At 38.8% G+C, this 17,610-nt stretch overlaps 2 protein-coding genes across 2 annotated transcripts; both read left to right on the top strand.

Moving 5' to 3' along the window:
* Positions 1-3,030: 3,030 nt before the first annotated feature.
* LOC122417316 (venom allergen 5-like) lies at positions 3,031-6,563 on the top strand. The gene is made up of 7 exons (XM_043430740.1): positions 3,031-3,239; positions 4,291-4,356; positions 4,456-4,521; positions 4,925-5,095; positions 5,205-5,286; positions 5,602-5,728; positions 6,127-6,563. Exons 1-7 carry the CDS (start codon positions 3,123-3,125, stop codon positions 6,308-6,310), a joined length of 813 nt encoding a protein of 270 aa, XP_043286675.1. The 5' UTR covers positions 3,031-3,122; the 3' UTR covers positions 6,311-6,563.
* A 7,926-nt stretch (positions 6,564-14,489) lies between these two features.
* On the top strand, positions 14,490-17,610 carry LOC122417362 (venom allergen 5-like). Its single transcript, XM_043430810.1, has 6 exons — positions 14,490-14,710; positions 15,769-15,834; positions 16,103-16,273; positions 16,386-16,467; positions 16,784-16,910; positions 17,313-17,610. Exons 1-6 carry the CDS (start codon positions 14,594-14,596, stop codon positions 17,494-17,496), a joined length of 747 nt encoding a protein of 248 aa, XP_043286745.1. The 5' UTR covers positions 14,490-14,593; the 3' UTR covers positions 17,497-17,610.

Genomic DNA, 17,610 nt, shown 5'->3' on the forward strand with positions numbered 1-17,610 from the left:
AGAGTTCTCCAGGTATAAGGGATCGTTAAGGAACGGCAATACGTCACGATAATGAGGGAGCAGGCGTTACAAGCGTTGTCCGATGTCGAGAACGGGAGTCGATTTGGCCGCGCAGCTTCCTCGCGGCTCCCATCGTTTGGCACATTAATATATACACGCGCGCACGTAAAGAAACCCTTAACGAACAAAGCGACTGAGATCGCGTTATTTAAGCTGTAAAACGGGCCGAGTTACGTCCTCTTAAACGTCAGAAATGGACATGTACATTTGTGTGAGCGCGTCGTCAGCGCAGGAGCGAAGCTCCGCATGATTTACGCCTCGTGTCCGGAGGGCACGCGTGTCAAAACCAATACCGAAGAATTATTTAAAAGGAAATAGCTCCTGACCTGTCGTCCTTAATTATCGATCCTTTAGCTCGCGCAACTTTCCTCATTAAGCCTGCGCCCGTCGATTTCTCCTTCTTCGAGGCTGCTTTTATCATTGCTCAAATTTATTATCTCACTGTCGTTTCGTCACATTTGAACCAAGTGTGGGAAAAATCAATTGGAATAATCCCGAGCACAGGAAAAATCTACTCCGAAAATCTCGCTCTTTCCTCCCGCTTTGCCAGCCCTCCGTGAATTTCAACCCTCCAAAAATTCCGTAAAACTAATGAAAACACGAAAGCAAGAATTAGAGAAACTTCGCCTCGCATTTGCCCGTCGATGCGGCATATTCGCGCGCGTCGACTCGTGCCGCGTCCACTTCGCCGAGTCCCCGCGATCTCTTTGACCCGGAGGAAACCGTGGATCCCCGCGCAGTTGGATCACCCGCGTGATATTATTAATAACGTGCGTAAGTTCGAATATACAGAGATGCGGACTCGCGAGTGCGTAGGAACGGAGGAGTATAGTGCAAAACGGCCGCTCGTTTGAGCTCAACGTATATAATATATTCGGGGTATATACACACAAGTATAGATATAGAGGGTGTACGAAGGAGGCAATTTTCGCGAGGCTGTGCGCCGGTGTTGCGTTGATTGCGGTCGTTCATCGCGTAGTCTTTGCAGCTCTTCTTCCTCAGCATCTTTCCAAGAGGTCCTTATACTATGTTTTCCCCTCGCTCTCTCGCTCCTCCTCATCCTCGTTTCTTACTACACTCGTATAGTATATGCGGACACGCGTATACATATATAGGCACCTATATATTAGTCTTACCCTTGGAACTTTTTCTCCTCGTCATATTTTCCCTCGGCTCTTTCTCTCGGGAACAATTTTATTTATTTTTTTCTTATTTTTCATCTGTCTCTCTCGTTTTTTCTTCTCGCTTTCTCTTTCTTCTTTCTCTCTCTCTCTCTCTGACTTTTTATTCTTTTCCGTACGTTTTTCAGAACCCGATGATCATACTTCGTAGTGAGAATAAGGCCTGTGGGTCTAATTTGCGCGCAGCAGGAGCGACGCGAACTAATGCGACTGCTGCACGCCGGGAGGGAGCCATCTCTTTCCCCTCCTCCTCCGCGGCGAGCCCCGCCGCCGATCTCCTGTCCTCTCTTCACTCCCGCGAGGATCTTTGTCTCGCAACTCCCGCGCTAACGCCCGTTCATCAACGAAACGGCGCGAGTACTCGCGGACGCATCAGCAGCAGCAAACATACTGGACCACGTGAGAAAAGCGGATGCTCAATCTTCCTTCCCTCCTCCTCATCTTTTCATCTCAATCTTCTCTGTATTCACGCTGATTCTCGTTGCAGGTATTATTCCGAATGGGATAATGGTCGGGACGTCGATACCTTAATCTGCTCAGTTACCACAGAGTTCCTGCTCTTAAGGGGCCTACTCTAATTAGAATTTTCAAAAACGTATTCTTGTATTGAATCTTGTAAAAGGAAAGTGGGAGAATTTTATCTATTGTTTCCATTTTTATGAAAATAATATTTGAAAGTTTTCGAAAATAATTGGAATCTCGGTCCTTTGAATATAAAACTCTGGAGAGCAAATTCTGCTTGTGAATGCACAAATTCCGAGACGCTACCGCGACTAAAATTTTATCAACTGCGCAACTACTCGTCTCCAAGGGCATTTGGATCGTGATCGCTAAGCATTGTATTTTTTTTTTTGTGTATTATCCATTTTCAGGCGAAAAAGTATAATCTTTGACACGTTTTTGGTATTATCGTAAATATTTCATCATCCATCGACCTCGAATTTCAGCACGAATTTCAGTCCTTCGTGCTTGAAACGAAAATACGTTTCCAACGTTTATGTATTATCATCGACACCGACTGTCACGTTCACTCGATCGTGCATTTCGTACTACTGAATAATATTTATCAATCGAAAAACTAAACACTTATTCACTTATCGCACGAACAAGTCCGGCCCGTGATGATTGTGTTTTCGCAGCTACGTTGATACATTTTATTGTAATAGTCGTTTTGTAATATTGTAACAGTTTCGAACATTTGCACAAATTTGGTCACAAATGAAAATGACTTTTGTGCACGCATTCAATTTTTTCTTATTACGTAGCTATTACATAGATCAATTTAATCTTGTTTCCAATCGATGAATTTCAATGTGTGGACGTAATGAATTGTATATTTTTATTTCATTACAACAACAAAATGATAAATACTAATTGTCTGTTAGTTGAATTGAGCCTAAATCTCTGAACGACACTTTATTTTCTGCCGTTTTTTTATCAAGTGATCAAAATTCTACAGGTTTTCACTTCCCTTAAAAGTGAAAAGTCTGCCAGACTCGATTATGAAAAAATTTAGAAGTGCATTACGATAAAGTCGCTGAAAGTCTTGTAAGAAAATGGAATGAATTGAAGTGATAAAAAATGGAACCGAACAATCAGGCTGCGTTTATCAAGAGCCTACGAAGACACGAAAAAACGAGAGAAAAAAATGTTATCTTTTCCTCGACGCATTAATATGCAGATCGTGTTTCGTGTCCTTTGTTTGTAACTTATCGACTTTGTTTGTTTCACGTTAACGATAAAAAATCGAATGATTATAGCCCGGTATAAATTTAAGACTCGCAGGGAAACCGTCCATTCTCACAGTCGATCGCTCGCAGGCTCGATCGATCCACCTAATTAAGAATTTTGCCAATAAGCTGAGTCAAATTTTATTTCGAAATGGGTTTCCTTGGCTACGGGCTCACTTTCGTTGTGGTTCTATGTCTTTTGACTGGGTCACTGAGCATAAAGAGTTCGCACTGGAAGGTACACAAATGTTGCGCGAAAGTGCACCGTGTAAGTAATTTTTGACTTTCGATTTCGTTTTTAATTTTTCACATATCGTTTTAAATTGAATTTTAGAAGCATCACATTTTCATGGTGTTGCGGTTGTTTTATGGTATGATTTGGAACCTTAGAGTACTTTCTTTTTCTAGTTTTGAATAGTTTTTACTGAAAACATCGTGATTCGTAAAAAGCAAATCGGTACTTTTGTTAGTGGTGTTAAAGTTATGAAAAAATGTCATTGAATTCTCGTCGGACTTCATACTCGAAATAAGATGGGAATTCGTAGAAAAACTATGCTGTTGAACAGAATCTAACATAGAAAATCTTTCGTTTGCAGTCTATGAGAAGCCATTATATACCAAAATCTATCCGAGTAGGCTTGAAGAGGGTTAAGGGGGTCACCCTGTGTGGCATTTGAATTTTTTGGGGGTTTTTCGCGATTTTTTTGCGGCGAGCAATAAAAACATAGACTTTTGAAATTTGAAGGGTTTATTTATTGGTATTTCAACTCTATAATAGAATTTTGAACTGTGATATTTAAGGTAGATTCGGTGGAAAACTACTCCACAGGAACTCCATGGTCTACACGATTCCGGGGGATTGGTGTATCTGAGATCAAAAAACTAAAGAGCGTTTTCATGTATAAAACAGTGGCTATCGCCTGAACTAAAATCATACAGAAATATTGAAAATTTAAGGATTTTTGCGTTTTGAAACATTTTTGAAAATTGAAATTTGTGTTTCATTCCGCATTAATCCTTCAATTTTTAATATTTCCGTATGAATTTCATTGAGGGGCGACAGCCCACTGCTTTACACATGAAAACGCTCGTTGGTTTTTTTATCTCAGATAATAAATTCTCTCTCAGGTAATAAATCGGTTCCTGCGGAGTAATTTTACACCGAATCTAAGCGAGATATCAGAATAAAAAAGTTTTATTATAAAGTTGAAATACAAATAAATAAACCCTACAAACGGACCGTTTTGTGTTCGTTTTGCCCCATATTACCCTACTAACTGTTGGACAGATTTTTGCCAATAAACATCTTTCATTTGCAGCCAGCTGCCATACCCAATCCTGTGCCAGGATTCACTGGATCGAGTGAAAAGAAGACTACATCACCGGTAAATATACTCGCTGAATCCATCTAGAGATCGGTACTAGCCGCAGACAGTACGAAATATTCATGAGATTTTTCTATAATAAAAATCTTTTATCTACAGCCTATTATGACACTTGACCCTGTGACAGGATCCACTAGATCGGGTGGAGAGAAGACTACATTACCGGTGAGTATGCTCGATGAATCTTTCGAACGATTGTTCCATCAAATATTCTTAAATATTCAGAGGATTAGAACCCATTGTGGTGAATATCTCTTCTGATTGGGTCAACGGTTTCGAAACCGTTGTAGCGAGCATAATGCATCGTGTTTCAGGATAGCCGTCAATTTTCATTTGTTTCTTTACTCAATGAATCAGTGCATCAAAATAAAAATTTTATGTGAAAAATCATGTGAAGTAAATAAGCGAAAAAATCCAAGACGATTTGGCATATGAATGGTGTTCCATTTTTTACTAAACTACGATAAAGTTCTAACAAAAGAAAGCGTCGCCAATTATTTTCCAATATCGATAAAAGACTATTCTAATATCTAGCGCTTATTAAAAAAAAAAAAAATTCCTCTCGTAGCCAACTCCCTTGACAGCTTGTGGTAAAAAAATCTTCAGAGCAACACTTTCCGAACTCGAGAAAGACAAGATTCTCCATTTTCACAATTCGGTAAGATTAATGGTTGCAGAAGGACATCACACACAAGGAAATCCCGGACCTCAGCCAGGATCAGAATACTTGAACCACCTGGTAATGCTCTATGTGATAGCCTAAAATGAAAAAAAAAACTACTCACATTAATGGAAGATTATTTTTTTAATAAATCATTGTTCTTGTTCGTTGTTTTTTTTTTCTATAGGAGTGGGACGATGAATTAGCTACCGTTGCTCAAGACTGGGCCAATCAGTGCCAGAACAGCAAAGGCGGAAAGTTGGTTATCGGTGAGTTAAAATAGTCATACTTGGCCATGTATTTCAATGATTGCAAGCTTTGTTCGTGGCTGAAAATGCTTCTATAGTGAAGACGATCAAAATAGCACTAAAAACCAAATGTGTCTAATAAATTTTATCACCGTTCTTCCAATCGGTACAAGATTCGAATTCTGAAGCATTGATAAAATTGATAAATACGATGGAATGAATAAACCTCCCTTTTTGTCAGAGTTTCTATTTCATCATCGAAACATCTTGAAAGAGAATAAATGCATAGGTGAAAAAAATTCATCAAACCGCAAAACGAATCAATTTTAATTCCAGAGGGCAAGGAACTTGGACAAAACTTTGTTATGATCATTTCGCATAGTTTTTGGGAACCGGACGATATGGTTGAATCATGGAAATTAGAAATGGAAAATTTCGACCATCACTTGGTCTCATCTTACAAGTGAGTATAAAACATTTGTACTAACCGATCAACCGACATCGGCAAGTGTGCGGTCCGTGTTTTGTCCGGCTTTTCTACAGTTTCCCTTGATTCTCTTGCAAATGGACTAGCGTATTAGATCACGAAAAAATATGAGCAACACTTTGGGATGGGGGAGGGGGGTCTTGAAAAAACAGGAACAGCATACTTAGGAAAAAAGTGAGATTCCGGTGATAAAATATGGGCTCGAAATAATCCGAAGACGTACGCACTGGATTGATATGCTTTGCAACAATAAAATTAAATTAACCGATGATTCTATTCCTTTCCAATTTCAATGGTATTATGGTCATTAACGTAAAATGATTTTCATACTTGATTCGATCTGAAGTTCATAGATAAATTTCGTTTATTTTCAGAGATCCTTTGCCAACCGAAGAATCGTATCGTAACTATACTCAAATGGTATGGGGTAAAACAACGCATGTAGGCTGTGGTATCGTTTATTCCATCACGGATGATGACCTTCATCAAAGCAATTTAGTATGTAACTACGCTCCCCGAGGCAACATAGTGGGCGAGCCAGTGTACAAGACACACTAAACGACGTTTAATTATTTTTCGTGATAATGGCCTTAACTACTGGATTTTCGATGCTCTTTTTGTTACATACTAACCATTTATTGAACGCAATAGAAAAAAGGAAGTGAAAAAAATAATAATAATAATAACACTGCTTTTACATAGTACGCCCACCAAAACTCGGGAAGTTGATAAAGAAATAATTAGGTCCCCTTCATATGTGTCAACAGTATCGGGGAAATGAAGTTCGAATAAAGCAACAGATAAAGACAAAGGAAGTACCACTAAATATAAAATTCACGGTCAAGGAAAGAAGCGGCACGTGCACTAATATATATATATAGTCCTCTGTGAGGCTGTAAGCCGCAAGGCCTTATCTCAGAGAAAGAAAGAGAAAACATCCTGTGACGCAATACCAAAAACCAGCAGAAACAATAGTATTTTCATACTTCGTTGCCATGCGCACCAAAAATACTTTTCTTATAAGCAAAAAAAGAATTGTATTTCGCGCCTCTTCCGATAGATATCATTGTAGTCCCCCCTCCCCTGCCCGAATCTCCACACGTATTTAAAGCCTATTTATGGGCTTTTCGTTGCCATGGTAGGGCGCTCGGCCCTGAAAACTCATTCTTCTTCCGTGTGCCGGAAGATCCACACGTGTAACTTGGAGAATTTTTTTAATAGAATTCAAGAATGAGTGGTAGAAGCTCAAGAAGTCGATCTGCAGACGGAGAAAATGTTCTCGAGAAGAGAATTAGGAAACTCGAAGAATTGATTGAAAAAAAGTTCAAGAAAAAGCGCAAAAGTAAGCATCTTGTTTTTGAGGTTGATTTTTTTTCATTTGGGTTTCTTATATAGGTGGTATTCAACAACGCCGTCGCTTGTTTTATTGAGAAAAATTCAACACGAGCCCCTCGTATAGGCTCTAACCTATACGAGGCAGAGTTATTACTCGGGCAATAATTGCGAAATAACGTTAAATCAGGTGTAACCTATTTAACGCGTACGTTTGACGTACTCGAAGGTTAATTTTCTCGGTAGTCGGATACATTTATTCTACGTTTCATCAGGACGTCGCCACGCATCGAGCTCATCGGAGGAACGATCAAAGAAACGCGGGAGAGATGTTCGACGAGGTTCGAGATATTCGTCATCGGAAAACGTTGAGGGAGACGATTCGGTAAATATTGGTTTGGACGTAGAGGTAACAGAGTCTGAGTCCGTACAAGTGACGCAATTTGCGTCTCAAGAACCGACCCGAGTTCCGGCCGACGATATCGTTGGGCCGAGGCAGGTTTTACCTGCCGTTAATTCAAACGGTGATTCTGCAGCGTCAGAATCAGTAAAGGAAGCAACTCTTGATCCTCAAATTTTGGAAGTTTTGGGTAAGAGAATCTTGGAAGAGCGAGTACTGGACGAAGAAATTCCACCGGAAATGGTGGTTCGTTGGGAGGAAATCCTCAAAAGAGGTTTGCCTGCAGAGGACAGGGATAATATAATTAAAAAATATCCGCCTCCAAAAAATGCAGGATGTATCGACCCACCAGTGATAAATCCGGAGGTGAAGGCCGTTCTGCCAGAAACTGTTGTCAAAAGGGATGAGCGTATCGCAGCGAAGCAAGTTAAGCTTGCGGCGTGCATCGCTGCCGTCGGGAAAATGTTTCTAGGAGTTTTGAATGACTCGCAAGAGAGACTTTCTCTTCTTGGACGTCTGAGCGACACAGGCAGGTTATTGGCGGATCTGTTGCACGACGAGTCAGCGGTGAGAAGGAGTCTCGTTCTGGCCAACATAGGCTCATCTTTCAAAGAAGTTTTGAGCTCGTCCACGGCTGATGATTTTTTGTTCGGGAGGCAGTTGGATGAAAAAGTGAAGGCGGCAAAAGTACTCGAGAATACCAGTAGGGAACTGGGTACATCGCGAGCGGATTCTTCGGTAAAAGGGCCAAAAAACTTGAAATTCCCGCCTCGTCGCTTCTCAAGAGATTATCGCCAGCGATCGACGGGTTCAAGCGGGAAAAAGACGACGCCGTTTGTGAAGAATCGTGGCAATTTTCCGAGACAGAGAAGTCCCCGTCGCCGAGATTCGCCGAGACGCAAATTGAATCACCTCCCAGTTCGCAAGCGCTAGTATTGCCTGTGAGTATTATAGCCGGAAGGTTGCGTTTTTTCACAGAGGAATGGAAATAGCATACCGTCAACAAACGCATTTTAACGTGGACAACGGGTTACAAAATTCCTTTTTCCTCGAGACCGGTTCAACGAATTTTTCCAAAAGACAAATCGATTGATAAAAAAGACGCTGTGATTATTAGAAATCTTGTGATCGCTCTGTTAGAAAAGGGAGCAATAGAAATATGTCAAAATAGCAAGGATCAATACCTGTCAGATATTTTCGCGGTTCCGAAATCCGGGGGGGGCTTTCGGTTAGTTTTAAATCTAAAGCAATTGAACGAATTTGTTCCTACGTCACATTTTAAACTCGAAGATCGCAGAACAGCAATTCGTCTCATAAATAGAGATTATTTCCTCGCATCAATCGACTTGAAGGATGCATATTACGTGATTCCGATAGCAAAAGAGGACAGAAGATTTTTGCGGTTTAAATTCGGCGGCGCAGTTTACGAATTCACGTGTTTACCGTTCGGTCTGGCGACAGCTCCGTTCGTATTTACAAAAATTCTAAAACCAATTATGGCAGAGTTACGCAGTCAAGGCCTGCTTTCAGTTATATATTTAGACGATATTCTCATTATTGGAAAGTCTTTCGTAGAATGCGAGAATAATTTTTTTGTCACTAAGAGACTTCTTGAGTCTTTGGGCTTCGTAATCAACGAAGAAAAGTCTCAATCCACGCCGACGAAGAGATGCAGATATCTGGGATTTTGGTTTGATTCGGAAAAAATGCGTCTAGAACTCCCGGAAGAAAAAAGAATTAAGATAAAGAGTCTGATTCAAAAATTTTCTCATATAAAGATCTGTAAGATTCGCTGTTTTGCTCGTTTTTTAGGATCTATAGTGGCGTGTTGTCCAGCGATCCCTTATGGATTTGCTCATACCAAAATGTTTGAGAGAGCTCGTTATTTGGCCCTTTTAAAGTCGGGGGATTGTTTTGATACAGATATGACATTAGGCCACGAGTTACAAGCTGATTTTAATTGGTGGTTAAGAGCCATTGATAAGCCGAGTAATTCAATAGAGCCCCTTAAATTTTCTATAGAAATTTTCAGTGACGCATCGTTATCTGGTTGGGGAGTAATATGCAAAAAGAAAAAATCGCATGGTTTTTGGAGTAGAGAAGAGAGTCTAGAACATATTAACGTTTTGGAATTGAAAGCGGCTTTTTTCGGGTTAGAATGCTTCGCTGATAATCTGAAAAATACTGATATTTTATTGCGGTTAGACAATACCACAGCGATAGCGTATATTAACCGAATGGGTGGTACACGTTCTAAAAATCTGAATAACGCAGCGAGATCAATATGGGAATGGTGTGAGGCAAGAAGTAATAGAATTGAGGCTTCGTTCATTGGCACGAAAGAGAATGCTGACGCTGATTTTGAATCCAGAAGACTTTATAGAGAAACGGAATATTCTCTAGCAGATTGGGCTTTCCATGATATCTTGAGTACGTTAGGAAATCCTCAAATAGATTTATTCGCTTCACGCGTTAACACGAAATGTGCGCGTTTCGTTTCATGGTGTCGCGATCCAGAGAGTTCAGCGATAGATGCTTTTACAATTCAATGGGGGGTTTATTCTCTGGCTTACGCGTTCCCACCATTTTCGATTATCTTGAGAACTTTACAAAAAATTAGGGAAGACAAGGCCAGGGTAATCATGGTAGTTCCTAAGTGGCCTACGCAGCCCTGGTACCCTTTTTTCCGAGCATTACTATGCAAAAAATCTATTATTTTCTCGCCCAACGAAAAATTATTGGTGTCTCCTAGCAACCAACCGCATCCACTCTGGAGGGACCTTATCCTGGAGGTGGGGTTGTTATCAGGAAAGCGTTCCAGCTAAGTCATGTTCCAGAGATCGCACTGGATTTGATGACGGCTTCTCTTCGCACTGGATCGATAAAGCAGTATGATTGCGCATTACGAAAATGGTGGAATTTTTGCAAGGAGCATAATGTTAATTTCTATAAACCATCCATTGAGAACATTCTTTCGGTTCTCGCTACGGAGTTTCAACGAGGCGCATCTCACGGATCCTTGAATTCTTTAAGATCAGCGATCTCCTTAATCGCAGGACCTTTTGTAGGACAAGATCCAAGGATTAAACGTTTTTTCAAAGGAGTTGTTGAACGTCGACCGTCAAGACCAAAATATGACTTCACGTGGGACCCGAAGACAGTATTGGAATATTTCGAGAGACTTGGTGAAAACGAGGCATTGTCTTTAGAAATGTTAGCGGGAAAACTTGTGACTCTTCTTGCTCTTGTAACAGGTCAACGGATGCAAACTTTATCGCTCATTAAGCTTAGCAATATAATTGAGAGAGGTAATACGATTCAGATTAAGATTGCCGATACTATAAAAACGTCAGGTCGTGGTCGGGCCCAACCCCTTCTGACTTTTTCGAGGTATGAAACTCAGAAAAATATCTGTGTAGTTACGGCATTAAAATCGTACAGAGAGCGAACAGATTCGATACGAGGTGATGAGAACTCGCTTTTCCTCGCTCTGAAAAAACCTTTTAAAAAGGTGTCTACTCAGACGCTTTCCCGTTGGATTAAAAAAGTTCTATCAAATAGCGGGATTGATACTAATATTTTTTCGGCGTACAGTACACGCCACGCATCCTCTTCTGCTGCAAAACGGAAAGGATTAGATTTAGATGTTATAAGAAAGTCGGCTGGTTGGTCGAAGGAATCTCAAACATTTGCGCGCTTTTATGACCTTCCTATATCAATAGATAATGCGGAATATGCAAATGCGATTTTGAAATAAAAATACTATGTTATATCCTTGTTTGTGGACGGTCAGTCATTGTTTTCATATTATAACTGATTAAGTTAAAATAAATGTTAATTTATCAGAATTGCCGTATGTTGTACTTTAAACATCTACAATGATATCTATCGGAAGAGGCGCGAAATACAATTGTACGATTAAACGAACTTACCTTAAGTGAAGTTCGATCGTAATTGTATGAAGCGCCTCTTCCGATAGATCACATCCCACCCAGGAATAAAACAAATATGCATGTTTCTATATATATTTGTCTTTACCTGTTACCCAATACCTAAGAATGGTATTACCCATAGATACGGCAATACTTTGGAATAATGAGTTTTCAGGGCCGAGCGCCCTACCATGGCAACGAAAAGCCCATAAATAGGCTTTAAATACGTGTGGAGATTCGGGCAGGGGAGGGGGGACTACAATGATATCTATCGGAAGAGGCGCTTCATACAATTACGATCGAACTTCACTTAAGGTAAGTTCGTTTAATCGTACAATAAGACAGGATAACCCCACCAAGAAATTAGCCAATAGCCAGGAGGCCACTAAATGGGGGCAAAGGGTATTTAAATGAGAGAAAGCGACGCCCATGTATGTGATTTCTACTAAATCTTTTCGAAGTCGTTACTACGTTCAATTATTTCGCGAATTTTTCATCTCAATTAAAACTTATAAAATTTTCAATAAATTCTGCAAATAATCTGAAATTCAATCACTTACTCCACGAGTCAATTTATACTAAAGTAAACATTTTATAAAAGTTAGAATTAATTAATAAGAATAAGTTCTTTTATCGACAAGTTGTAACTTGTAACCTCTACGACGACGTTTTGTACCGGACAACTGTAAATCAGGAGAACAGGAGAAATCCGACCAAATAAAATATCAACCAGCTTATAAATTGTGAACCTATCTTGTGAGTACTTATTTACAAACTTATGATAAAATAAATCATCATCACATCGCTGAAGGTTACCCTGTCATCCATCAGAGCCTACATCATCTAGAACCTCGCAAAAATCATTCTTGCACTCCCATATTCGGCTGACGTGACTCTCGTCCCTGGGTAAAGGACTTGAGTGTCTTGACCCGAAAGAAGAGTCAATACCGTGCTGCGTTCCCAGCTAATTCAATATCTTCTACTGGAACGTAACAATTGTATTTTTTTTTGTGTATTACCCATTTTCAGGCGAAAAAGTATAATCTTTGACACGTTTTTGGTATCATCGTAAATATTTCATCATCCATCGACCTTGTAATATACAAAAATTAGGAACGGACTTTTCACGAATTTCAGTCCTTCGTGCTTGAAACGAAAATACGTTTCCAACGTTTATGTGTTATCATCGACACCGACTGTCACGTCCACTCGATCGTGCATTTCGTACTACTGAATAATATTTATCAATCGAAAAACTAAACACTTATTCACTTATCGCACGAACAAGTCCGGCCCGTGATGATTGTGTTCTCGCAGCTACGTTGATACATTTTATTGTAATAGTCGTTTTGTAATATTGTAACAGTTTCGAACATTTGCACAAATTTGGTCACACATGAAAATGACTTTTGTGCACGCATTCAATTTTTTCTTATTACGTAGCTATTACATAGATCAATTTAATCTTGTTTCCAATCGATGAATTTCAATGTGTGGACGTAATGAATTTGTATATTTTTATTTTATTACAACAACAAAATGATAAATACTAATTGTCTGTTAGTTGAATTGAGCCTAAATCTCTGAACGACACTTTATTTTCTGCCGTTTTTTTGTCAAGTGATCAAAATTCTACAGGTTTTCACTTCCCTTAAAAGTGAAAAGTCTGCCAGACTCGATTATGAAAAAATTTAGAAGTGCATTACGATAAAGTCGCTGAAAGTCTTGTAAGAAAATGGAATGAATTGAAGTGATAAAAAATGGAACCGAACAATCAGACTGCGTTTATCAAGAGCCTACGAAGACACGAAAAAACGAGAGAAAAAAATGTTATCTTTTCCTCGACGCATTAATATGCAGATCGTGTTTCGTGTCCTTTGTTTGTAACTTATCGACTTTGTTTGTTTCACGTTAACGATAAAAAATCCATTTTTATGAAAATAATATTTGAAAGTTTTCGAAAATAATTGGAATCTCGGTCCTTTGAATATAAAACTCTGGAGAGCAAATTCTGCTTATGAATGCACAAATTCCGAGACGCTACCGCGACTAAAATTTTATCAACTGCGCAACTACTCGTCTCCAAGGGCATTTGGATCGTGATCGCTAAGCATTGTATTTTTTTTTGTGTATTACCCATTTTCAGGCGAAAAAGTGTAATCTTTGACACGTTTTTGGTATCATCGTAAATATTTCATCATCCATCGACCTCGTAATATACAAAAATTAGGAACGGACTTTTCACGAATTTCAGTCCTTCGTGCTTGAAACGAAAATACGTTTCCAACGTTTATGTGTTATCATCGACACCGACTGTCACGTCCACTCGATCGTGCATTTCGTACTACTGAATAATATTTATCAATCGAAAAACTAAACACTTATTCACTTATCGCACGAACAAGTCCGGCCCGTGATGATTGTGTTCTCGCAGCTACGTTGATACATTTTATTGTAATAGTCGTTTTGTAATATTGTAACAGTTTCGAACATTTGCACAAATTTGGTCACACATGAAAATGACTTTTGTGCACGCATTCAATTTTTTCTTATTACGTAGCTATTACATAGATCAATTTAATCTTGTTTCCAATCGATGAATTTCAATGTGTGGACGTAATGAATTTGTATATTTTTATTTTATTACAACAACAAAATGATAAATACTAATTGTCTGTTAGTTGAATTGAGCCTAAATCTCTGAACGACACTTTATTTTCTGCCGTTTTTTTGTCAAGTGATCAAAATTCTACAGGTTTTCACTTCCCTTAAAAGTGAAAAGTCTGCCAGACTCGATTATGAAAAAATTTAGAAGTGCATTACGATAAAGTCGCTGAAAGTCTTGTAAGAAAATGGAATGAATTGAAGTGATAAAAAATGGAACCGAACAATCAGGCTGCGTTTATCAAGAGCCTACGAAGACACGAAAAAACGAGAGAAAAAAATGTTATCTTTTCCTCGACGCATTAATATGCAGATCGTGTTTCGTGTCCTTTGTTTGTAACTTATCGACTTTGTTTGTTTCACGTTAACGATAAAAAATCAAATGATTATAGCCCGGTATAAATTTAAGACTCGCAGGGAAACCGTCCATTCTCACAGTCGATCGCTCGCAGGCTCGATCGATCCACCTAATTAAGAATTTTGCCAATAAGCTGAGTCAAATTTTATTTCGAAATGGGTTTCCTTGGCTACGGGCTCACTTTCGTTGTGGTTCTATGTCTTTTGACTGGGTCACTGAGCATAAAGAGTTCGCACTGGAAGGTACACAAATGTTGCGCGAAAGTGCACCGTGTAAGTAATTTTTGACTTTCGATTTCGTTTTTAATTTTTCACATATCGTTTTAAATTGAATTTTAGAAGCATCACATTTTCATGGTGTTGCGGTTGTTTTATGGTATGATTTGGAACCTTAGAGTACTTTCTTTTTCTAGTTTTGAATAGTTTTTACTGAAAACATCGTGATTCGTAAAAAGCAAATCGGTACTTTTGTTAGTGGTGTTAAAGTTATGAAAAAATGTCATTGAGTTCTCGTCGGACTTCATACTCGAAATAAGATGGGAATTCGTAGAAAAACTATGCTGTTGAACAGAATCTAACATAGAAAATCTTTCGTTTGCAGTCTATGAGAAGCCATTATATACCAAAATCTATCCGAGTAGGCTTGAAGAGGGTTAAGGGGGTCACCCTGTGTGGCATTTGAATTTTTTGGGGGTTTTTCGCGATTTTTTTGCGGCGAGCAATAAAAACATAGACTTTTGAAATTTGAAGGGTTTATTTATTGGTTTTTCAACTCTATAATAGAATTTTGAACTGTGATATTTAAGGTAGATTCGGTGGAAAACTACTCCACAGGAACTCCATGGTCTACACGATTCCGGGGGATTGGTGTATCTGAGATCAAAAAACCAAAGAGCGTTTCCATGTATAAAACAGTGGCTATCGCCTCAACTAAAATCATACAGAAATATTGAAAATTTAAGGATTTTTGCGCTTTGAAACATTTTTGAAAATTGAAATTTGTGTTTCATTCCGCATTAATCCTTCAATTTTTAATATTTCCGTATGAATTTCATTCAGGGGCGACAGCCCACTGCTTTACACATGAAAACGCTCGTTGGTTTTTTTATCTCAGATAATAAATTCTCTCTCAGGTAATAAATCGGTTCCTGCGGAGTAATTTTACACCGAATCTAGGCGAGATATCAGAATAAAAAAATTTTATTACAAAGTTTTATTACAAAATACCAATAAATAAACCCTTCAAACGGACCATTTTGTGTTCGTTTTGCCCCATATTACCCTACTAACTGTTGGACAGATTTTTGCCAATAAACATCTTTCATTTGCAGCCAGCTGCCATACCCAATCCTGCGCCAGGATCCACTGGATCGAGCGAAAAGAAGACTACATCACCGGTAAATATACTCGCTGAATCCATATCTAGAGATCGGTACTCAATGAATCAGTGCATCAAAATAAAAATTTTATGTGAAAAATCATGTGAAGTAAATAAGCGAAAAAATCCAAGACGATTTGGCATATGAATGGTGTTCTATTTTTTACTAAACTACGATAAAGTTCTAAAACAAGAAAGCGTCGCCAATTATTTTCCAATATCGATAAAAGACTATTCTGATATCTAGCGCTTATTAAAAAAAAAAAAAAAAAAAATTCCTCTCGTAGCCAACTCCCTTGGCAGTTTGTGGTAAAAAAATCCACGGGGCGGGACTGACTGAGGAAAAAAAGTTGTCAATTCTCAATATTCATAATGAGATGAGATTAACGGTGGCAGAAGGAGATACGGTAGATGGAAATCCCGGACCTCAGCCGGGATCGGAATACTTGAAAGACCTGGTAATATGCTCCGTGTGGTAACCTAAAATGAAAAAAAAATACTCACATTAATGGAAGATTATTTTGTTAATAAATCATTGTTTTTGTTCGTTGTTTTTTTTTTTTTCTATAGAAATGGGACGATGAATTAGCTACCGTTGCTCAAGACTGGGCCAATCAGTGCCAGAACAGCAAAGGCGGAAAGTTGGTTATCGGTGAGTTAAAATAGTCATACTTGGCCATGTATTTCAATGATTGCAAGCTTTGTTCGTGGCTGAAAATGCTTCTATAGTGAAAACGATCAAAATAGGCACTAAAAACCAAATGTGTCTAATAAATTTTATCACCGTTCTTCCAATCGGTACAAGATTCGAATTCTGAAGCATTGATAAAATTGATAAATACGATGGAATGAATAAACCTCCCTTTTTGTCAGAGTTTCTATTTCATCATCGAAACATCTTGAAAGAGAATAAATGCATAGGTGAAAAAAATTCATCAAACCGCAAAACGAATCAATTTTAATTCCAGAGGGCAAGGAACTTGGACAAAACTTTATTATGATCATTGAGGATAGTTTTTGGGAACCGGAAGAAATGGTTGAATCATGGTATTCAGAAGTGGAAAATTTCGACCATCGCTTGGTCTCATCTTACAAGTGAGTATAAAACATTTGTACTAACCGATCAACCGACATCGGCAAGTGTGCGGTCCGTGTTTTGTCCGGCTTTTCTACAGTTTCCCTTGATTCTCTTGCAAATGGACTAGCGTATTAGATCACGAAAAAATATGAGCAACACTTTGGGATGGGGGGGGGAGGGGGGTCTTGAAAAAACAGGAACAGCATACTTAGGAAAAAAGTGAGATTCCGGTGATAAAATATGGGCTCGAAATAATCCGAAGACGTACGCACTGGATTGATATGCTTTGCAACAATAAAATTAAATTAACCGATGATTCTATTCCTTTCCAACTTCAATGGTATTATGGTCGTTAACGTAAAATGATTTTCATACTTGATTCGATCTGAAGTTCATAGATAAATTTCGTTTATTTTCAGAGATCCTTTGCCAACCGAAGAATCGTATCGTAACTATACTCAAATGGTATGGGGTAAAACAACGCATGTAGGCTGTGGTATCGTTTATTCCATCACGGATGATGACCTTCGTCAAAGCAATTTCGTATGTAACTACGCTCCCCGAGGCAACATAGTGGGCGAGCCAGTGTACAAGACACACTAAACGACGTTTAATTATTTTTCGTGATAATGGCCTTAACTACTGAATTTTCGATGCTCTTTTGATGTACTTTATAAAAATGTAGTAAGCAGAAAGATAAAACGAATGATCTACGAA

The sequence above is a fragment of the Venturia canescens genome, chromosome 10 (assembly GCF_019457755.1).
Source record: "Venturia canescens isolate UGA chromosome 10, ASM1945775v1, whole genome shotgun sequence".
NCBI lineage: Eukaryota > Metazoa > Arthropoda > Insecta > Hymenoptera > Ichneumonidae > Venturia > Venturia canescens.

Bases quoted from the DNA above. Each gene is read 5' to 3' on its own strand.
- LOC122417316 (XM_043430740.1), top strand. From the start codon at position 3,123: ATGGGTTTCCTTGGCTACGGGCTCACTTTCGTTGTGGTTCTATGTCTT. The intron at 3,240-4,290 runs GTAAGTAATTTT...TTTCATTTGCAG, and splicing joins GTTGCGCGAAAGTGCACCGT to CCAGCTGCCATACCCAATCC. The intron at 5,287-5,601 runs GTGAGTTAAAAT...TTTTAATTCCAG, and splicing joins AGGCGGAAAGTTGGTTATCG to AGGGCAAGGAACTTGGACAA.
- LOC122417362 (XM_043430810.1), top strand. From the start codon at position 14,594: ATGGGTTTCCTTGGCTACGGGCTCACTTTCGTTGTGGTTCTATGTCTT. The intron at 16,274-16,385 runs GTAATATGCTCC...TTTTTTCTATAG, and splicing joins CGGAATACTTGAAAGACCTG to AAATGGGACGATGAATTAGC. The intron at 16,911-17,312 runs GTGAGTATAAAA...GTTTATTTTCAG, and splicing joins CGCTTGGTCTCATCTTACAA to AGATCCTTTGCCAACCGAAG.